This window comes from Pteropus vampyrus, unplaced genomic scaffold (assembly GCF_000151845.1).
Source record: "Pteropus vampyrus isolate Shadow unplaced genomic scaffold, Pvam_2.0 Scaffold64, whole genome shotgun sequence".
In the NCBI taxonomy this organism is placed as follows: domain Eukaryota; kingdom Metazoa; phylum Chordata; class Mammalia; order Chiroptera; family Pteropodidae; genus Pteropus; species Pteropus vampyrus.
The window spans coordinates 1,204,206-1,226,542 of record NW_011888845.1 but is presented as its reverse complement, the minus strand read 5'-3'; the positions used below and the strand labels follow the sequence as shown (position 1 = coordinate 1,226,542).

The following is a 22,337-nucleotide window of genomic DNA, read 5'->3' as shown; positions in this document are numbered from 1 at the left end:
AGATGTTCTGGCCAGTGCAGTAAGAAAAAAAAAGCAATTGAAAATGTTATATCTGAAAAGAAGTAAAAGTGTCTTTTAGCAATTGACATGATCATGTACATAAAAACTTCTAAGGAATCTATCATAAAGCTACTAGAACTAATAATTTAGCCAGGTTACATGACACGAGGTCAATGTACAAAAACAATTTCTACATACTAGCAACAAATAATTGAGAATTAAAATTAAAGAAAAGCATCTGTAATAATATAAAGAAATATTTACAGATAAATTTATTAAAATTTATTTTAAAAAGGCCTTGCCACTTAACACTATGAATGACTGCTAAGAGAAATTTAAGATAACATAAATAAATGGAAAGATATCATGTTCATGGATTGGAACATTAAGATAATCATCAATTCCCCCAAGTTTACCTACAGATTCGATAGAATCTGTAAGTAAACTTGGGGGAATTGATGATTATCTTAAAATCCCCGTGGGTGTTTTGGGGAATTATGAGTTGATTCTAAAATTTATATGGAAATGCAAAGGTTCTACAACAGCTATAATAATTTTGAAAAAGGAAAACAAAACTGAAGAACTTACACTACTTGATTTCATGGCTGATTTTAAAGTTTCAGTAATCAAGTTTTAGCATAAGGATATATAAATCAATGGAGAAGAGAGTCCAAAAAAAACCCTCACACATATATATGATCAACTGATTTGACAAAAGTACCAAGGAAACTCAATGAGTAAAAAGTAGTCTTGACAAAATTTGGTACTGATATTCATGTGGAAAATAAAATAAACCTTGAACCTTAAGTCATATCATTTCACAAAATTAACTTAAAATGGACCACAAACCTAAATGCAAGAGCTGAAACTATAAAACTTCTAGAAGAAAATGTCTGCTATAAAAGCTTTAAAAAATCTCTTTGAACGAGTGTTAAGAACACATAAAAGCAAGCCATAAACTAGGAGACATTCACAATATATATATTTGACAAAGTACTGATCCAGAATACATAAAGAATTTTTGTAACTCAGTCATAAAACAAAACCTAATTTTAAAAACGGCCAGGAGACTTAAACAGGCATTTTAGAGAAGATACACAAACGGCTGATAAAAATACATGATGTTCAGTATCATTAGACATCAGAAAAATGCAAATCACACCATAATGAGATACAACACATCCATTAGGAAAACTATTATAGTTACATTATAAGAGTTGAGAAGGATATGAAGAAATTGGAAATCTTACACTGCTGTGGGAATGCAAAATGGTACAACAACTTCAGAAAATACTTTGGCAGTTTCTTATAAACTTAAACATATATTAAACATTAGGCTCAGCAATTCTACCCCTAGGTACTTACCTAAGAAAAATGAATGAAATGAAAAAAATAAATCTATACAAGGATTTATGCACAAATGCTCATATCACTATTATTCATAATAGTCTCAAATGAAGATAACTCAAATCTCCACTAACAGGTGAGTAGAAAAACAAATTGTGATATAGACACACACTGGAATGCTACTCAGCAATGAAACAGAACGAACCACTGAAAAAATGCAACAACATGGATAAATCTCAAAAACATTGTCCTGAGCCAAAGAAGCCAAAGATGATATACCCTATGATTCCATTTATATAAAATTATAGAGCACATAAAACTAAAGTATAATGACAGAAGTACATCAGTGGTTGTCTGGGATCTGAGCTCAAGGGAGTGGGGGAGACAGAAAGTAGCTTTTGGGGGTAATGTGGATATTCTATAAATACATTTGGCAAAACCAATCTGCACACTTAATAAAGTTGATTTAAAAATTCCTCTAAGCATATATTCAGTGAAATAGAACAGAGCATGTTTAAAACTAGGCAGTTAATGTTACAGACAAGGTTATAAATATTTATAAGACTCTACAAACAATTTAGAATTAAGATAAGTTTGGGGAGGGTTTCATCATAATTTTGGTTCTATGGAGAAAAATCACCTTGAGAGAAGAACTAGAGTGAATCAAAAATTTTATTCTAACATGAAAAAAGTGATACATAGAACTAACTGGTTATGGTATGTTTTTGAAGAACTCTTTCAAAAAGAAGCGCTTTCTGAGGTGACCTGTTAGTGATTTTTCCTCATTTCCTTTCTAATTATAAGAGGGCGATAAAGCAGCATTAGAACTCAATCTGATTTTCTATCTTTATCTTCCCTAACTTTCCTCAAACCAGTCCAATAACTGTAGTTTCTGAATTACAACCTGCATTGTATATTTACAGTATACAAGCTTGGGGTTTCAAATGCCAGCTAACAGAATGGGCTCAGATGAAAGTCTGTGCCCAGCAGTTTTAGCTACTTTTTAGACTCAGGGTCATATTATGACAACCTTAATTTAGTTTATGTACTTAATGTGTAGGTATCATAGTCCCAAGAATTCAAGGCTAGCGAATGATGGTTCTCCCCATCCCTCTAAAAAGTAATGGTCTTCCATCTCAAATAATACCTTTTTACATACTTTTAGCCACATATCGTCTAACGATAAAGTAAATTCTAATACTTTCGGTTAAGGCTCCTAAATTCTAGTATGAGCCCCAGATATCCAATTTATAAATAGTACAACTTGCAAAATATTCTATCAGTATACTACATTACTTATTTATATTTTAATTTAAATTTCCCAACAACTTTGTTCATGTAATACTTGTATTACATGAGAAAATGAAGTTCAGAGAGACTACATACCTTGCTCAAACTACCAAACGACAGAGCTGTGATTCAAAACCAGATTATTTTAACTCCAAAATCCACACTTTAAAGTATCTCGAAAGGAGAACACAACCTTTCTGAGGTACTATATAAACCAGGAAGAAGAGTGACGGCATATTTTTAAAACTCCAATTACCTTCAGGGGACGCAGAGCACCACAAAATTTTGTCCACCAGCTGTTTTCTATGAATTCTAAGTGCCTCTCTCTTCTCCTAAGTGTTCGTAACCTTTCTTCAAATTGTTTTAAGGCACGTTTATCCCTTGCTGGCAACGGTCGACCATCTTTGCTCTGCAAACAACAGAACAAAATAAAAGTTTTTTACCATTAAGGACTTAATAAAGTACACATCAGATTTAGCAGATCAGGCAATGAACATTTTTTTTTTACGTTGAATATGATTCCTTACACATTTATAATTTGAAAAAAACTGACAACTTTGATGTGACAATATACATATCTGGATCCATGCAGATGTATGTACATTTAATACTGAACTTCTTGATCTGTTATCTAAATATATAGTAAAATTATATGGAGAGAACTATTTTTAGAAGCACCTTTTTTATGGGGTACTTCATGTAGTTTAGTCAATTATTCTCACCTCCAAATTCCTCCTTCTATCCCTTATCTTAGTATATATTTGGCCCCACCCCTTTTCTCCCTTTGGTCAAATGATTGTTATAGTGTACCTGAACTGATGCTTCTCAGCCCCTGGTTCAAATACCAACAGAGAGATGTAATATAAGCATGTGGTATGCAGAGGTTTTTATAACAATTGCTAAGAACTAGCATTTTCTTGTTCTCCAAGTATATTTGCAAACGAGCATGTTTTCTTTGGCCAACCTAAGATAATTCCCATCTATTTTTGTGTGATGCTTACTGTAAACATGAGCATACCTTTCTTATGGTATTTCACTGGTACACTTTCCCTCTTGAACTCTCCCACCCTTTAAGCGTCTTTAACTGGATACAATAATAAACTACAGTAAGACAACTGCTAAGTATAAAAAAGACGAAATGTAAACTCATTCATTTTATTGGAAGGGATAAGAAAAATATTTACATGAGACTGCATTTTTAAGATGTAGACATTAGATAATAGAAGGTAATGTCCCTATAGGTTCTCAGCAAATACACAACATATTGCTGTCCAGCATATCCTAATGAAGCCTCAATCTAAAATCAGAGATATAATGAAGACAATACCTGAATACCCTTTAATAAAGATATTCCCAGTTATAATGATCTCTTGACATTACGGCACTGTCATGCTCTTCTGGAACCAGCCATCCTCTTCCATACCTTATCTTATTGCTTCCCAAACTTTATCATGTATAAAAATCACCTGAAAAGTTTGTTAAACACAATTTCTAAACCCTATCCCCAAGAAAATATGATTTAGTAGATCTTGGGTAGGGTCTAGAATTTACATTTCCACCAAATTCCCAGTAGATGATGATCCAGAGACCAAAATTTATATATACTGGACTATATTTAATTTGCACTCCTTTAATCTACATTAAGTATTATCAAATTGTATCCCAAAAAGGGAACCTTACAGAAAGGTATTTTCTGAAAGGAAAGGAATAAAAAAAAAAACAAAAAACACTCCCCTCTAGTAGATCCAGGTACTAATATTACTGTGTAGTATGAAAAGGGTCCAGTACTTTAGATCTCAACCATAACCAGCATTCTAATATCAAAAAGATATCAACAATGAAGTAGTTTTATTTTGCTGCTGGCTTTCAATATGTTAGGGGGAAAAATAGTAAACTGATTTAAGGGTTCACTAAAAACAAACTAGAGTCATCTGCCTACTTAGTGAATGCTTCAGGGAATGAAGGATGGATGCCCAGTCTGCTCTGCCAGCTGACTAAACCAATATAAGAATAATTCTGGTCAGAGAAACAAACACTAGGATAGAAACCCAGCAATCTACTAATTATCTAATTTGAAAAAAGAAATACAGTTATAAAGTATATAAATACATACCCTTTGTTTAAAAAAAAGTAAAGTGTGAAAGCTTCCATTTAACATCATTTCCAACGACACTTCCTTTTCCTATGGTTATCCTTGTTAAGCAGATCAATATCCTTCTACACATTTTTTATGTATTTATACACATGCATATATGCAAATATACTTATGGTTTTTGTTGTACATAATAGCTAACATTTCTTGAGCATATATCTTGTGCCTAAAACTGATCTATTCTTTTACATTTATTCTCCTTCAATATTCAGAATAAAATTTTGATGTGGGTAATAGTATTAATGATTTATTAGATGAGGAAAATAAGGCCCACAGGTAGTAGTATATGCATAATCTGTGGAGCTGAAATTTGAACTGGGATAGCCTGATTTTATAAGATGTATTCTTCAAGCTATATAAATCCATCTCATTCTTTTTCATCATTACATTATACCATGGTATCTTAATTTAACAAATACCTTATTTTTTAACATAGGTCATTTTCTTTTTACGGGAGACGGGAGGCATTAACAATGTGCATGAATATATTTATTCGCCTGGGTCCAAGTATATACATACAATCCAATAGGACAGATTCCTAAATGAACTGCTGGATTAAACTTTAATTATTAAAAGGTATGTGCTCGTGTATACAGGCACATGTCACAACATTTAATTTTCTTTAAAAAGTTATACACATTTTATGTTGCCACAGTATACCCAACCCCAAATTCTTATTAATATCTAGCAAAGGTAAAAATTTAACACACCTAAAGGATAAAAAAATATATATACTGTTATTCTATTTAGCACATCTCTGATTATGAGGATAACCGACTATCCTGGTTGTAGCGCTGAACATCCCACGTTCGAGAAAATCCCTTAGGTCCCAATTATGTTGAATAAAAGTAGCAAGAGTGGGCATGCTTGTCTTGTTCCTGATAGTAGAAAGATTTCAGTTTTTCACTGTTGAGTATGATGTCAGCTCTGAGTTTGTCATATATGGTCTTTATTATGTTGAGATACTTTCCTTCTACATCCATTTTATTGATTTTTTATAATAAATGGATGTTGAATCTTTTCAAATGCTTTTTCATCATCTACAGAAACTATCGTATAATTTTTTTAAATTTGTTAATATTGTGTATCATGTTGATTGATTTGCAGATATTAAACCATCCTTGCAGTCATTCCTGGCATAAATCCCACTTGATCATGGTGTGTGATCCTTTAATGTACTGTTGTTTTTGATTTGCTAATATTTTGCTGAGGATTTCTGCATCTGTGTTCATCAGAGATGCTGGCCTGTAATTTTCTTTTTGTGTGCTGTGCTTGTTTGATTTTAGTTCAAGGTAACATTAGCCTTGCAAAATGAGTTAGAAAGCATACCATCCTCTTCAATTTTTCAATTATTAAATCTTCTTTGAATGTTTGGTAAAATTCACCAATGAAGCCGTCTAGTCTTAGATGTTATTTTTTTTTTTCTTTTAGAGTAACTGGTTCTTTATTTTGTCCTGAGCTTTTTTTAGGGAGAGAGATTTTTGATTACTCTTTCAATTTCCTTACTAGTGATCAGCCTATTTGGATTTTCTATTTCTTCATGAGTCAGCCTAAGAAGGTTGTATAACTAAGAATTTATCCATTTCTTCTAGGTTGTCCAATTTGGTATCTATAGCCTTTCATAATATTATCTTATGATCCTTTTTACTTCTATGGTATCCACTGTAACTTCTCTTTCATTTGATTTTTAGTCTGTTTTTCTTAGTGAGTGTAGCTAGAGGTTTGTCAATTTTATATATCTTTTCAAAGAACCAGCTCTTAGTTTCATTGTCTTTTTAGTCTTTATTGCATTTATTTCTATTCTGATTTTTACAATTTCTTTTCTTCTGACTATGGGCTTCATTTGTTCCTCTTTTTCTAGCTCCTTAAGGTATAAGGTTAGATTGTTTAAGATTTTTGTTTCTTGAGATAAGACTGTATTACTATAAACTTCCCTTTTAGTTGTCACCAAATTGAAGTAGCTATAATTATTTTTAATGCTTTTACCCCTCAACCTTTATGCTATAATTAAATATTTAACACTGTATTCTGTAATAGAGTCGCAATTTTCTGATTCTGTGTTTGTCACCTTAAAGTTTTGTGTACTTGTACTCTTTTGTTCCCAATAGAAGAACTCCTTTTAATATTTCTTGTAAGGCAAGTCTTATGGTGGTGAACTCCCTCAACTTTTGTTCGATTGGGAAATCTTCTATTTCCCCTTCATATCTAAAGGATAACTTTGCTGGATAGATTATTCTTGTTGGCAACTTTTATCTTTCAATATTTTGCATATGTCATTGCACTCTTTCTTAGCTACAGCATTTCTGCTGAGAAATCTGATAATAGCCTGAAAGGGGTTCCTATCAGGGACAGTAACCTAGGGGTTCAGGTTACTGTCTTCCCCCTGGCTGCCTTTAGAATTATTTTTTATCACTGACTTTTGGCAGTTCTAATCTCTCTTAGAGAAATTATCTTTGCATTGAGATAATTAGGTATTCTATTAGCTTCTTGTACTTATGTATAAATACAAGTCTAGTTCCTTCCCAAGATTTGGAAATTTCAAATCTATTTTTTCTTTAAATAGCTCTTTTTCCTTCTCTCTTTTCTCTTTCCGGGATATCCATTATGCTTATGTTGCCCCTTATAATGGAGATGGGTAGTGCTCATTGGTTTTTGTTTTTGTGTTTTGTTTTTTTTTAATTTTTTCATTTTCACCTGAATCATTTCTAGATTTCTATTTTGTAGCTCGCTTAATTCTCTCTTCCATATGGTCTGCTCTATTTCCAGTGCTTTCTAATGCGTTCTTCATCTCATTTATTCAGTTCTTCTGCTCCAGAATTTTTTTGGTTTGTTTTTTTGGTAAAGTACTTCTGTTCATTAATTTTACTCCTTAGCTTACTGAACTGCCTTTCTGATTTCTCTTCTATCTCACTGAGTTTCTTCATGACAGCTATTTTGAATTCTCTATCATTTACATAACAATTTGTGACTTTGAGTTTGGTTTCTGTAGAATTGTCATTTTCTTTCATGATATTGTGTTATCATTATTATTCACAGTCCTTGATGGACTGACTGTACCCCTGCCAGTGCACCTGAAATAGCGAACACCTTTCTTATTTAGGTACAGCTTTTTAAATTTTTAATAATTCAACGGGTTGTTTATTTAAAGGTCATTCTCGTTTTCTAGTAGGTGGCAATACAACAGAAGGTTTTGGTTTCTCTTATCTGAACTGGCTCTAGTTATATCTGAGAGTCAGCAATTTCTACCTTCCACTACATCTGTCAGAGATGTTGCAGGTGCCCTCTTCAGTGCTGCTCGTGCCTCCCAAGTCACTGGCGCTTTGATGTCACAAGTGTCACTGTGATGATGGATTTCACTACCATCATGAGCATCACCGCCCAAATCACCAGAATGGCATGTGCCCCCACTGCATCCAGAGTTGTCTAGGTCTCAGGCACTGCCATTGTGGTGAGAGAATAAGGTGGGGCAGGGGTAACGGAGTCACAAGCCCCACCACCACTACTGCCTAGTACCACCAGGAGGCTGAAGTCACATGTACTGCCTTTACTGCTACTGCTGCTACCAAGCTCTCTGATGGCACCAGCACTGCCGGAGCCGGGGAAGGGAGCCAAAGTCAAGAGACCAATGTCGCTATTTCCCTTTCCTTCACAGGGGCTGTGGTGAAGAGCCAGAGCTGTGGGCTCGGCTGCCATGGTGGGAGAACCAGGTTGCAAGCAAAGTCCCTGCCATTTCCCCAGTTCCACCTCCCTATGCATTCCAACCCACCCACCTTCAGATGTACAAATGTGTGGATCTCTTAGGCATCTTACTGTGTCAAGCAAAGGAATTTTTGTTGAATAACAGATGCTCTACTAGTTGTAGATTAAAGGGAAAAGACAAGGGCATCTTACTCTATCATGATGCTGATGTCACAGTTTTCTTTGTGAGTTCTTATTGGCTGGTTTCTGTATGAGGATTATGCTAGTTTAGTAGCATTATTTAGAAAATGTCATTTTTCTTATGTTCTATAAATAAGATCATTGTTACTTGAATGTGATGGAGGAAACAAAAAATTCATTTTCATAAGTACATTTAATTGACAAGTCTCAAACTGTCAGCACCTTACATTTCACAGAAGACAAATTTTTTTTAAAGTATGGGCATGTTTCTTGTAGGATTTTTGTAAAAAATTCTATGTCAAAAATATGTGTTTGCCAATGTCTAAGTCACATCAGAAAGCAGCTCAAAGTAATTTTATGCTTCCCAATTACAAAAGAATACACACTCACTTTTGATTTAATTGTTTGAATGTGCTGTTCCACTTCTTCAATGTCTTCAGTGTTTTCTAAACGTTCATAAGCAGCGTTTCTAGTTCCTTTTATCAGATTTAAAGGTAATGCTGACATGCCATAGGCCTAAAAGGAACAAAATTAAAATGTGATTTAGTAATACTATTTTAAACATATTACACACAATTTTCAGATAAAAATGTTATTAAAAATAATTACAAAGAGAATAAGTAGTTCTATATTCACTGAAGAACATGGCATATGGGAGTGAATCATGTTTATAATTCTCCTGTTTATTTCACACTTACACTTCTAGAGTTATAGCTATAATAATATTTCCAAAACAGATAATACTTATTCTTCAAAGGGCAAGTTGCAAAATTAAGGTAAATATAATACTTTATCATAAAGAAATAAATTACAACTTTAGGCTAATCAGAGGTTAAGATAGGTGAACTACTAAAAACAACTTACAAAATTATTTCTATGGAAAAAATAACTTTTTCCAAGTATATATAGTAAATCTCAGTAAAACGTTAAGTGTTTCAATATACATGTTACTTGATCAACATACCAATTATCTGTGTATATATAGTTTATTTACAAATTCTAAATATTTATAATCTTTTTGCTATTTAAAATATTTTCGTACAACTAATTTTTAACTATTAATCAACACTAAGAATAAACATATTATTTTACAATACTCAGTTCTACATTAGCCAGTCCCAAATGATAACTTTTTATTGTACCAATTAAAAACATTAATGGCAAATGCCATGTGACCATTATTCAAATCATCAGTGATCTTAAATCCTTAGAAGCAAAATGGACAGCTATCACCTCCTGGTTACAGCAACAGGCTCTGAAGCAGATACAACACTATGTATTTCTTTCATTTTCTTTCATTAGCACATAGCCAAACTACTTTAGCCAGTCTCCCCAGCTATTATAGAGGGTTGTGAGACTGAGTTCAGGACAATAAATGTGGGCAGAAGTGATAAATGGTACTTTGTAGGCTTTACTCCAAACTCCAAAATATCCTGGATGATCCTGCATTTTTTCTCTAATGCTCTCTGCTACCTGGTTGTCAACGCCTGGGATGACCTCAAATATCTTTAGTGTCAATTTTAATTACTTTAATATTCTTCACTGAGTTTCCTTTAAACAATGATTAAACCACAACTCAAATAACAAAGCATAAATTCTGATACACTGGTTTTTTTTTTTAATTATGGAAGAATACGAACCAGGAGCATGACTACAAGGAAATCCCAGAAATGAACTAGTCCTATCAAGTAATATCGACTCTATATCTTGTTACATTTAGGCAATTAACTAGCTGAAATTGTTATCCAATATGCAAATCCTTACATTTGCTAAAGGAGAAATACTTAAAATCTTGAATTTTATACACTGTTAAAGCATAAGTTAATGTTTTCCTAATTTTCCTATCCAAAAAAGAAAGAAGTGGGAAGAATTCTGTTTATATTAGAAGAAAATGTAATACGGACAAAGTAGAGTGATTTTCTTCTAATTAACTGAATTCTTGTCAAATTTATACTTGTAATGACCTTGGTAAAATATAAGAAAAAAACATAATCAGGTTTAAATTTTACATTTTGAACATTACATTTTATATCAAGACACTATAAATGTAAATAAAAAAAGGCTATGGGAGCCAAAGTATCCCAAAGCTCCCTTCTTTACAGGACTTTCCTGTCCCTATTATCATTTTGATCTATTTGATTGTTTCAGCAGTTCTACTTTTAAACATTTTTTTATTTTAAAAAAAGTAACACACCTTAAGAGTCTGATGAGTATGTGGTATTATATGATTATTTACCAATTCCCCACACTTGCATATCATTCGACAAATACAGTATCACGTTGCTTTTTACAACCAAATACCAAGGCAAAAATATTTTGTTAAACCCAGTTTAAACCCAAGTATATTTCCCTGTCCTCCCAAACACCTACAAACTAGGCTTATTTTACTCCAATGCTTGTTATTTTGTGTTGGATAGATTTGAATCCTTAAATATACTAACCTCAGTACTTAATACTATTTCCTAAGAAAGCTGTTGCTCTAGTCAATATTAACAATGTGGCCCTTAGTGTCCATCATCAAAATGCAAGGTCATCTAACTTCTCTGCACTGGTTTGCTGGTCTCACTTTCTACAAATCCATCTTTCACACTGTTTCTGAAGTGATCTCCCTCTAACATTCAAGTCAGATTATGCCATTCCTCCAATTAACATCCTTTAAGATTCTCCAGGACTAACAAGGGTAGTTTTCAAAGTGCTCTGGGAGGAGTTCCTAGGGTTCTGCGGAAGTGTCTTTGGGCTACTATGGGATATAGAAGGCAAATAGTGATGCAGAGACCTACTGGTACTTTTCCAGAGCAATTCTACTTCATTCTTCTACTTTACATATCAGAATTTCACCTAAGATTGTTTGAAAAGTTTTTAGTATTGTGTTTCAATGAGAGGTAGAATTATTGGTCCTGTGAATAGACTCCAATTATCTCATCCTGGCATACAAAGCCCTTCATGACCTGATCCCTACCAACCTTATCTTATCTCATGCCTCTGAATTGTTCACTATTCTTAAAACACTCCAATTTTATACTACTACGGGCTTTCTCAAGCATCTATACTTAAGTACATACAGTGCCCTCACCTAGAATGCCTACTTTCTCACCCTACTTTATTAGCAAATTTCAGTGCCCTTCAGGTCTCAGCTTAATTACAACATGTCTGGAAAACCTTCCTTGATTTGTAAATGTGCTTTGCTTATAACACAATCATAATACATAACATTGTACATTACCATTATTGGTGTGACTATTTGTTTTATCACTGCCAAATTTGGCTAATCAGAATCACTTGACAATGTCTTAAAAATAAAGATTCCTCAGCCACACTCGTAACAACTGCAGTAGACTATTTGGTGTGTAAGGACTAGTCTCAATTCTTCTTTCTCCTATCTTTATTTCAGAACAAACATTTATTAAATTAACAAAATAATTCCTCTAAGAAGATAATATTTAGCCAAAAATCATTTAAAAAGAGTTCTTTATTCATATGAACTCATTTCCTTACATGAAATGTATATATTTATTAGAAGAGCTGAACTGAACTCCTAAATAGTGTAATGTAAAAGATTTTAGAAAGTAAAAATACGTCCTTGGTAATATCTTGCGATAACATGGGACTAGAATACACCATCTTTTTGCGAATTTTTAATTGTCTGAAGAAAGCAAGAAGAAAGTCATTGTTTTGGTTACCTAGCTTTTAGCTTGTTTTTAGATCACATTTATTTAAATTTCAATGATCATCAGGAAATTTAACCATAATATTTAGATTACAATAAGCTTCATAAAACACATTCTATAATAAAACATTTCATCAATACAACTTTAAGATCTTTAAACAACAGTCTTTTGAATTTAACCTCAGACTTCTTTGAAAAAAATATATGAAGACCATCATTTTCAGAAACAAAACTTTTATTGCTTGCTACTGCCCTCTAGTGAATTACTAGAAAATCAACAAGGCCAAAAAAGATTTAAAATGCTTTTAGGTTGCCTATAATTGCTTCCATCTTTTTTTTTCAACTACCAAAAATAAATCACCATCTTTAAAACTCTAAATGTTTTGAAAGAATATATGCAAACTACAAACATTTGTACCACCTTTTTATACTGCTCAGTTTGAAATAGCTCCTTGTCCCTACATATCTCTCCTGTATCGAGGATGAGAGTTTCCAACCTGTAAGCCTTGGATTACTGCAAATGATCAGAGTACTGCCTTTAAACTAAGTATCTTGCATATATTTGTAACACCTATTATTCAAGGACATGTATTCCTTTATGACTAATGAAACAATTCATTTAACATGTACTCAATAAAGATTTTCCTTTTAAATATTCATTGATTCTAAGATACATGTATTTTCATACATTTAACATCAGTGAAATTTAGATGCATCTTATAAGCCATTAACTAGGCAGAAGTCATGCCATAGTGTCACTAACTATACATTCACAGATTTGGTCATAGATGGTTACAATAGTTACTTCTTTGGCTGAGTTACATGCATTCTTGGTACAACTATTGAGTTTAACTGCCACTTAAAATATCTTATAAGATAGTACTATGATTTGACATTGAAACAAAAAGTTAATGTGTAAAGAGAAATAAACAAAAGAGCAAATAAGTAAATAAATATTCACTGGAACAATGAGTATAATTCTATATTTTCTTGCAAAGCAACAGTCAAGTAATTTATGAGCTTAAGAAAGGAAATATACTCAAAGTAGAAGCCATTTTGCATTTTGCTACTCAGTTAAATGCAAAAGTACAGAAACAACCTAAAAGCAACAAAAACAGCTCAAATTTACACAATGGGTGTGTTAGCAGCTTCAAAGAAAATCCCAGAGACAAGAGTGTCACTCTCAAGAAAAGCCATTCTCTTGATAGCATAAAAGACAATCTTGTATAGTAAAACATGGACATGAATAACTAATTCAAAAGAGTGATTCAGAAGACTCAGATCCCACATGTGAAGTTTTAGGAATACCTTTTCAACTTAATTCACCTATACTTTTCTCATTTTGTATGAAGAGTGGTACGATTTTTTTAAGTATTTACGTAAGACTAAAGTTCTCTCACTTAAAACAAAATTAAAAATGATAAGAAAGCATGAGCAAGGATTTTTTTCCTTATAGTGACACATAAAATACAAGTGCATCTTACAATCAGTGTCATGGACTCAATGAAACATAGTATCATATAGAAGGCTGAGAAATTTGACTTATAAAGGGGACATCTGTTTCAAAGATTACTGAGAACCACTGCTTGATTTACTTCTATTTTTGAATCCTTAATTTATCACTTCGATTTTCTTTAATCTATTAGTTTATATTGTATATAAAATATATATAGTCACACACAAATACACACACAAATAAAATTCATAAACATTGTAGAATACATGTTCAATTTTTTACTGATTAGTGTATATAACAAAGTTTAGTAGTCACTGCTTCTATAGGCACTTTGATAGTCCACATATTACATTTTTTATGAAAACATCATTATTCAACATTTCCCCACTTGATGGCACTAAAATTAAAATATCTACAGAAATATCTGTGCCTAGATGTTTTGTTGTGTTTTTTCTTTTAATTTAAAAAATAGCAGATTCCCTTTCAATTTAAGCTGGAAACAACAGGCAAGCTAATATGTTGTTTGACATTATTCTTCTCCTAAAATTGAGTGCCCAATTATTTGGCTATTCCTTAATACATGGTACAGAGAATATAATCTTGGTAAAATTTAAATAATCTACTAATTTCTAAAGTAAATAATGCATATCTAAGAAGTTCACACTCGACTGACATATACATAATAAAAACTCTAGTTTTAATACTAACAGTTACAGAATCTATAACATAGGGGTCCCCAACCCCTGGACCAAGGACTGGTAGCTGTCTATACTCTGTTAGGACCCTGGCCACATAGCAAGAAGTGAGCAGCAGGTGAGTGAGCAAAGCTTCATCTGTGTTTGCAGCCGCACCCCAGTGCTAGCTAGTATCACCTCCTAAGCTCCACCTCAGATCATCAGGCATTAGATTCTCATGGGAGCACAAGTTCCTGGTGCCAAAAAGGTTGGGGACCGTTGCTATAACAGATGTTATTTTACCTTTAATAATTCTTTGTACTCGGGGTCAAAGTACACTAAGTATTAACTTCCCAATTTGGGTACTTTAATTAAAATTAAACTTCTACTTCCCATTAATATGTACTATACTCTTTTCCATGCTCCACCTGAAAAGCCCAATTCTCAGGCTTTTCTATAACAAGTTAGGAGAACATTTTGCATCTGCAAGCAAATATGATAATTAGTACTATTAACCACCTAACTACAATAAAACCACTTATCTATAAACAGTTGATTTCCAACTAGTTTTTAATAAAGTTTGAGTATTATTGGCCGATTTTTACATATGGGGAGGCTAGGGTTCAGGTATTAGATTTTATATAAAGGCTCACACTCATGACTAGTGCTCAGCTATACACATCTTGCTGCCTGTTTAAACAGGGTCTCCTCTATCCCACTGTTCTTCCTCTCTTTATACAATAGGTAGTAAAACTGGCCAGGCCAGACTGCTTTGGAAGCAAAACATTCTCCCACTGAATTTTCTGAGCATATCTTGTAGTGCTATTTAAAAGATGTTTATCTCCATCCACACACACCCAAGTAACCACCATCCAACTGTGAATGCCTTTTTGACTTATCTTTCTGTAATACACATTCTCTCTGATATGATACAATTGTTAGCATCTGGTTTACTTTTCCTGCAAGAGGAAATAGGTGGGAACTATAGTTTGAACTATATGAAAGTGAATATTCAATAATTCAAGCTACCAATAACTCTTGAGTGGCCGATATATTCCAAGACTTAGTAAATTGTTTGATTAAATCTTTACAACCATATTAAATATTTTTCCCACTTTAGAGATGAGTAAATTTATATGGTAAAGTATTCAAAGGACCCATGGATTTAAAAGGGATCCACATTTAAGCCTCTCCACCAAATATCATAATTTTATTACTTATGCTACTTAAAGAAAATGTATAACTCCTAGGCAGTTTGACCTTAATATACTATTACATTGGACCCTCTCCCTTGGTCATAGACCTTAAGTGGCACCTCCCTACCTATGCAGCATTTCTTCCCTGTCTTTCTGGTTCCCAGTCTCAGACCCATCATCATAAGGTTCTCCGATTGTTTTATCAGTGTTCTTCAGTTCAACCCTCTGCCTTCTAGAAAGCTAAAGCTCTTCTAAGGATATCTTAACTAAGTCAGTATAATTATTTGGTTTAATTGATTACTTAATGATAATTTTCACAGTTTAAATTTGAATATAAAATATTAGTTTGAAATACATATCTTTAGAATTATATTGTTTCTACAGGAAAATCTCTTTCAAAGATTTTTAATAATTTCACCTATTTTCTCACTCCCCCTTGTCACTCCACAGTTTATTTAATTCAGAGCCACCAGAGTAATACTGTTGCAGTGTTAGATTCTATTACATTTCCATTTAAAACTTTCCAATGGTTTCTAATTTCAATCAGAATAAAATTCAAACTCCTAACAATGGTCTATTAGGCTCTATATAACATGGCCTCTAGCTATTACTCATCTAAACTTCAGTCATTCTTCCCCTTGTTAACTGAGCTCTAGCACACTGGCTTTGCCTCCTTACTATTACCTGAATACTGCATACCTGTGCTTACCTCAGGATTTTGCATTTACTCTTCCCTCATGGCTGGTTCTTTCAGTTCACTCAGCTCTCTGTTCAAATGTTATAGAAGCCATTTCTGACCTTCATAGGAGAATCAGCCTCCACTACTGTCTATCTCTTTATACTGCCTTATTTTTTTCATAATATTTACCACTTGATCATAGGGAAACAACTCTCCATGGGTCTCATTTCTGCACATATTTAAAGCCAAGCACTAATCACCTTTTTTTTTTTTTTCCAGACTATCTTTTCAAGGATATTTGTACAGCAAATAGCTTTGGAAAACAAAGATGGCTTCTTCCTCTGGAACAAAGAGCAGGCATGCTTACTATCCATTATATAAGATTCAGCTTCCCTAAACTCAAGGTTTATCTTCTATGTGAAAGTCTCATCTGGTACTCTTCATATTGCTCCGCAGGAATTGGGATTCAGGGAACTGGCACAAGAAAATGCTGATCCTATGGCTACTGCTATTGCTGTAAGTCATATAAAGTTCTTTGTCTCTTCAGCCAACATCCATGAAACTGTAATAGGCTGCAAGAAGGATAAAACTTCAGATCCTTCTAGATGTTGACCTTACAGGTTGGCTTCCTGTTTTCCATATTTTTCTTCTGACTAATCTTTCATCCACTGCTACATATTTATTTCCCTTATAGTTTTCAAAGCACTTTTACAAACGATATCATTTGACCTTCAAAAACCCCTAAGAGAATTTTTCTATTACCATTTAATGGAGAAGACACTGACCCAGGAAGGTTAAAAGACAAATCCAAGATCAGCATAACAGATCTGACATAGAACAGCAATTAGTGTCCAGATCTAAATCCTAATTTGTTATAAACTGGTGACTGCTTCTTAAAAAACAGCTCATATGCTGTACATACACTCTGTGAGATAGGATAATTACCCACTGATATCAGATAGTAAATTCCTTGTGTAGAAATACATGCAAAAAACAAAAATGGTAATAAAACTGAGTACCCAAAGAACAGAAAGATATCAAAATGCATGTATTTTAGACTCCTTTTATTATATATGTGACACTTAAATGATTATGTAACAAAACTAGATTCTATTGGAAAAGATTTTCCACATAACCAATTATCTTCCATCATTGTAAGAATCAATAATGTCCTAAACATAAACTCCATTAAAAAGTCTTAGATATTTTAAAGCTCCTTGCAAAACTCTTTCAGGAGACAGGTAAAGAAGCATTTATTACGGCTTTTCCTTTATAATTTGAGCAAAAAAAAGAGCAGTGTGTACGCAAGTTTGCCAGTTTATTATAATTCATATTTTACCATTTCCAGAAAGACTGAAAAGAAAAAATCTAAAGTCTCTGAGAGTATAAGTTTGGATTATATATACTAGAGAAATATCAAGTTAAAAAATATCTGATTTTAAAAACCTTATATTCTCAAGTAGGATAAATCTTCTGAATCAGTAACAGATATTGATCTACGGTTCAGCATCCTAATATGCTTATAAATCACTAAATCTATTATTGCAAGGTATATAACCACCTTCAAGATTCATAAGTTATAACATTTGTTTTTGTTTCTGAATATTAAATTTCTAAATACAGATGAAATAACTGTCTAAGCAGTTCAAAATTAATCCTCCTCCTAAGTAAAGAAAACTCAAGAAAAATGAAGATGAAAGCACTAAAATATTAAAGAGGAAAATAGAACAAAATTGAATATATAAGATTAAAAACTTGCTTCATAAAGTGATTCTCTAATTTTAACTCAATTACCACCAGTATACTTACAGTGTAAGTTATAGCTGCCAACATTCCAATCAAGGTCAGAGAACTAATGGAAAACGACAAGGCAGCTAAACCATCTGCAAAGGAAAAAAAAATACTGCTAAAAATGTACATATATACTATTCAAATGTTTATATGCAGCAAATCAATATAAAGTGTAAAAACTGGGTTTGTTATGCATTTTGAAAGTTTAAACTGATATGTATTCCCTCGACCTTGAAGTGCTAACTCCATGTGGAAAAAAAGGGAATTTAAAAGACTCTTCACATATTGATTTGTAAAAGATCTTTCAGACTAAGATGTTCTTTCTTACACCTCTTAAAATTCAAGAGGAAAATTGCTGCCTAATTATTGAGCCTAAAATGAAATCAGCAAAATATTAGATGCTCAAAAGGTAGCAAAAAAATTTCCTAGTCTTTCTCAATGGCATGCCTTGAGAAATAACATTACATAGGAAAGCCATTGACCTTGACTCTCCCTTCTTTCTCCTCTCAATACTCCTAGTTTCTGTATACTTAATTTTCAAATAAAATTTTAATGATAAATTTTTAATATATAGTCTAAAACTAAAATCCTAAGAGAGTTTATTTTACTCTTTAATTTGAAAGGAGCTAACCTGCCCATTTGGCAGAATTAAAAATAAAAAAGGAAACAAACAGAAAATAGAATGAAACATAACGCCAAAACAGAAAAACTATGTTAATAAATTAGATTTCAGAAATTATTTAAATGAAAGCCAATGAATAAGGAGCAGGGGTGACACTTTTAAATAAATATACTAAATTATGCAATGAAATACTATGCAAATTTGAATGTTCTTAAATGGGAGTAATACTAATTTTTCTAGTTTTAATAAAGGTCATACTGGACCTGTATTGATCTAGTTTAAATGCAGGTCATGTGGAACCAAATATAATTTTTTATTAACTTAATATATCAATATTAATCTTTTCATAAATAATACTACTAGAATAAACTATCTTCTTAAAACCCACATCTCAGTTTTACATAACACTTGAAGAGAACATATTAACAAATTCACAAATTATACAAGGCAAATTTTTAAGCTTTAATTTTATAAAACTATAATACTATATTTATCAAACCAAAGACACTGATGCTGTTACTTTCTCAATCTTACTAACGTTATCAACAGAAAGTGTTCATACGATTAGGAGAGGCCTCTCTTGGCTGATAGCATCTTTAAGGTACTAATCACTTATAAAATACACACCCAAATCAGAGATAAAAATGTGAAAAATATGAACCTTAAAATTGATAAAATAGAGTATTATGCTAACATATTTAGCCAATCAAAAAAGTTAAAATTACTAATAATGATAAGCAAAATGTACTCTAGGATATGGTGTTTAAGGTTTGAGATTTAAAGAAAAAATAATGTTAAGACTAAAAAGAATGGATTACAGAAATTAGAATAATGCTACCTACATAATCAATGATTCAAGTTATACTAATACTCAAAAGAGTAGTTAATTTATAAGGGTTAGGGCAGAGGAATAATAACTCAAGAGACCTAAAAGAGTTAACCACAAGAAAAGAAGCAACTTATTTCTCAGAAATAGGATCAGGTGCATAAATCCCGACAACTTAGTATTAGTAGATGCCAGGCCTACTATCCTTATTCTTGCTGGTATCAGCAAGACATTAATGGACCAATTTACTGAAATCTTAAGTGGAAAGCAAGAAAATTAAGAAGTTATATAGCCAAGATTCTAAGACTTAATTTAATCACTGTTTAATATTATATCTGAGTAAAGAGAAAGAACTGCTGATCAAAGGATGTAGAGTACCTATTAAAAAGAATAAATACGAAAGCAAAAAAAATTCTCAGCATGTTTATAAAATAATTATTCAAGATTTCTTTGAAAAAAAAGTTATATATTCAAATGCACAAAAAATTCTGAGTAATAAGTATACATTCTTATTTAAGATCAGTTTCTAATGCCAACTGTATTTGTCAATGATTAAACAACTTTCTTAACGTAACCTCCTGAGCCTATTTTCTTTTCCTCTAAAAACCTCGGTCATATTGATTAAGTTAGAAAAAGTTTCTGGAAAAACAATTCCAAAATTATTTGAGATAAATTTATAATATAGTATTATTTCATTCACATGATACCTCTGTAAATTACATTCCACATAAAAGATTACTTAATCATGATCAAACAGCAATATAGGGTTTTCTCATTAGTTAAAAATTGAAAATAAAAACCAATATGTCTAGCACATTTCTTTAATATATGATTCTATATTATCTAAAGTGAAGTAAAGACTACATAGAAATTATAAGATCTTCACTGCTCAAGTACTTTAAAGATTATATTTTCTTTTCAACGAAGTAATTTTATGAAGTCAAGAGACTTGCTACATAATAGCTAGTCTAAAAGTGATGTCTAAAAGTGCGTCTTAACAGCATAAAGCTCCTAATGCGTCTAGCATACTTTTAACCACAAGTTAAAAGGATTGTGCCATTAAATTCTTAAAAACGGGTTATAAAAACAGGCTACTGAAAAAAAGTCCCAAGGGTCATGAAATATAAATTATTATGGATTTTTTTTTTTAAAAGAATACTTACGACTACTCCCAAGTTCTTCAAACAGGAACTTCACTTTTTCCCACTCTGTAGAATTTTTGTTATTGGGAACATTCAATGGAACAAAAGCACTGTAAAGGAGAAAATAACTCTGATTAATGGTTTTAAAGATAAAAGATCAAATAAAAGTAAATGTGGCGGAATCTCAATTTTTAGTAATTTTTTTAAACAAAGATCACCCTTCCCCCAAAAAGAATTAGCAAATCAAATCTGTATCATATAGAGAGTGTGAGAAGTTTCTTACCTATGTGTTTACTATATCACAAATCAGTTACAATAGTTTTATTACTGTATTCAGTATAATTAGTTTTCTTTGTAATCCTACTTATTTTTTGCATTCCAAAATATTTTAAGAAGCCATAGGCTAAAGATAGTCAAATAGGTCCATGGCATAAAAAAGGTTAAGAATCTCCTCTGTAAATCAGGAGAACTGAATATAAATATATGTAATGATTTTGATACATTTATATGAATAGAAAAAAAGGAAATATACCAAAATAAACCATAAATATCTCATTGTGGGATTAGGAATGATTTTTATTTTTATTTTTTAGTGTTTTTCTATATCTTGCAAGGTTCTACCCAATATATATAATGAAAGCAGTTTCTATTTTTTTTCAATCCACAGCTGAAGGCGGGGCATGGAAATAACAAAGATAGCTAGCTTCCTAGGACTTGCTCTAGGAGCTTAGATTGGGAGAAAACGTAAGGAGGGAAAACAGGAAGGAAGGAAGGAAGGAAGGAAAGAAGGAAGGAAGGAAGGAAAGAAGGAAGGAAGGAAGGAAGGAAGGAAGGAAGGAAGGAAGGAAGGAAGGAAGGAAGGAAGGAAGGAAGGAAGGAAGGAAGGAAGGAAGGAAGGAAGAAAGGAAGGGAGGGAGGGAGAAAGGAAGGGGTGGGAGTATAGTCACTTTATTATCAAGCTCAGAAACAAGAAGATAATAAAGAGATTAAGGCAAAAAGCACTGAGTAACCCTTAGACTGTACATGTGGAGAATCAAAGAGGCATATAACAAGTAACTCTAATACTACCTACTTTCCGACCTAATTTTAATTATAAGCAAAGCAGTTAAGATCTATATCCTCTTTTGTAAAGAGGAAATACTGAATAAGTTCAACAATACATTAAGATATCTGCTCTGATAATGTATGCAAGTAGAAAAAAGTAATTATTATAATTTTTATTTTAAAAAACTTTACTCCTTGGTACTACTGATACTTTATATTCTTATAAAAAGATGAATGCATTAAAGCATGTCAAGAGTTTATTTAAATATGTAACTATTTGCATTTGCATTAATTTACTACACTTTTCTTAATCTTGGAGACTTATTTCTCACCATTTTTGGAGAGAAAAGTGATTACTCACAGGGATAGAGCAATAAATGCAAAAAGTTGATTATTTGTTGCCCTGTCTATTAAATCAAAAACAATTAAACAAAAGTAGTATGGCAGAATCAAAAAAAACAAAAACAAAAACAAAACTCTTATATATTATATTTCTATAATGATATTAACTAATTTATTAGTATTAGAACAAAAACATAAACCAAGCAAGAAAAAACTACTTATAATTTACC

General features: G+C 32.2%; 1 protein-coding gene across 1 annotated transcript in view; it reads right to left on the bottom strand.

Moving 5' to 3' along the window:
* Positions 1–22,337, bottom strand: part of LMBRD1 (LMBR1 domain containing 1) — a 78,720-nt gene that overhangs the window by 19,974 nt on the left and 36,409 nt on the right. Inside the window, exons 6-9 of the mRNA XM_011361181.2 lie at positions 20,743–20,831; positions 18,150–18,223; positions 9,059–9,184; positions 2,894–3,046 (exon numbers count right to left, since the gene is read on the bottom strand). Of these exons, the coding sequence (XP_011359483.1) occupies positions 2,894–3,046; positions 9,059–9,184; positions 18,150–18,223; positions 20,743–20,831 (442 nt within the window). The remainder of the gene's footprint in view (positions 1–2,893; positions 3,047–9,058; positions 9,185–18,149; positions 18,224–20,742; positions 20,832–22,337) is intronic.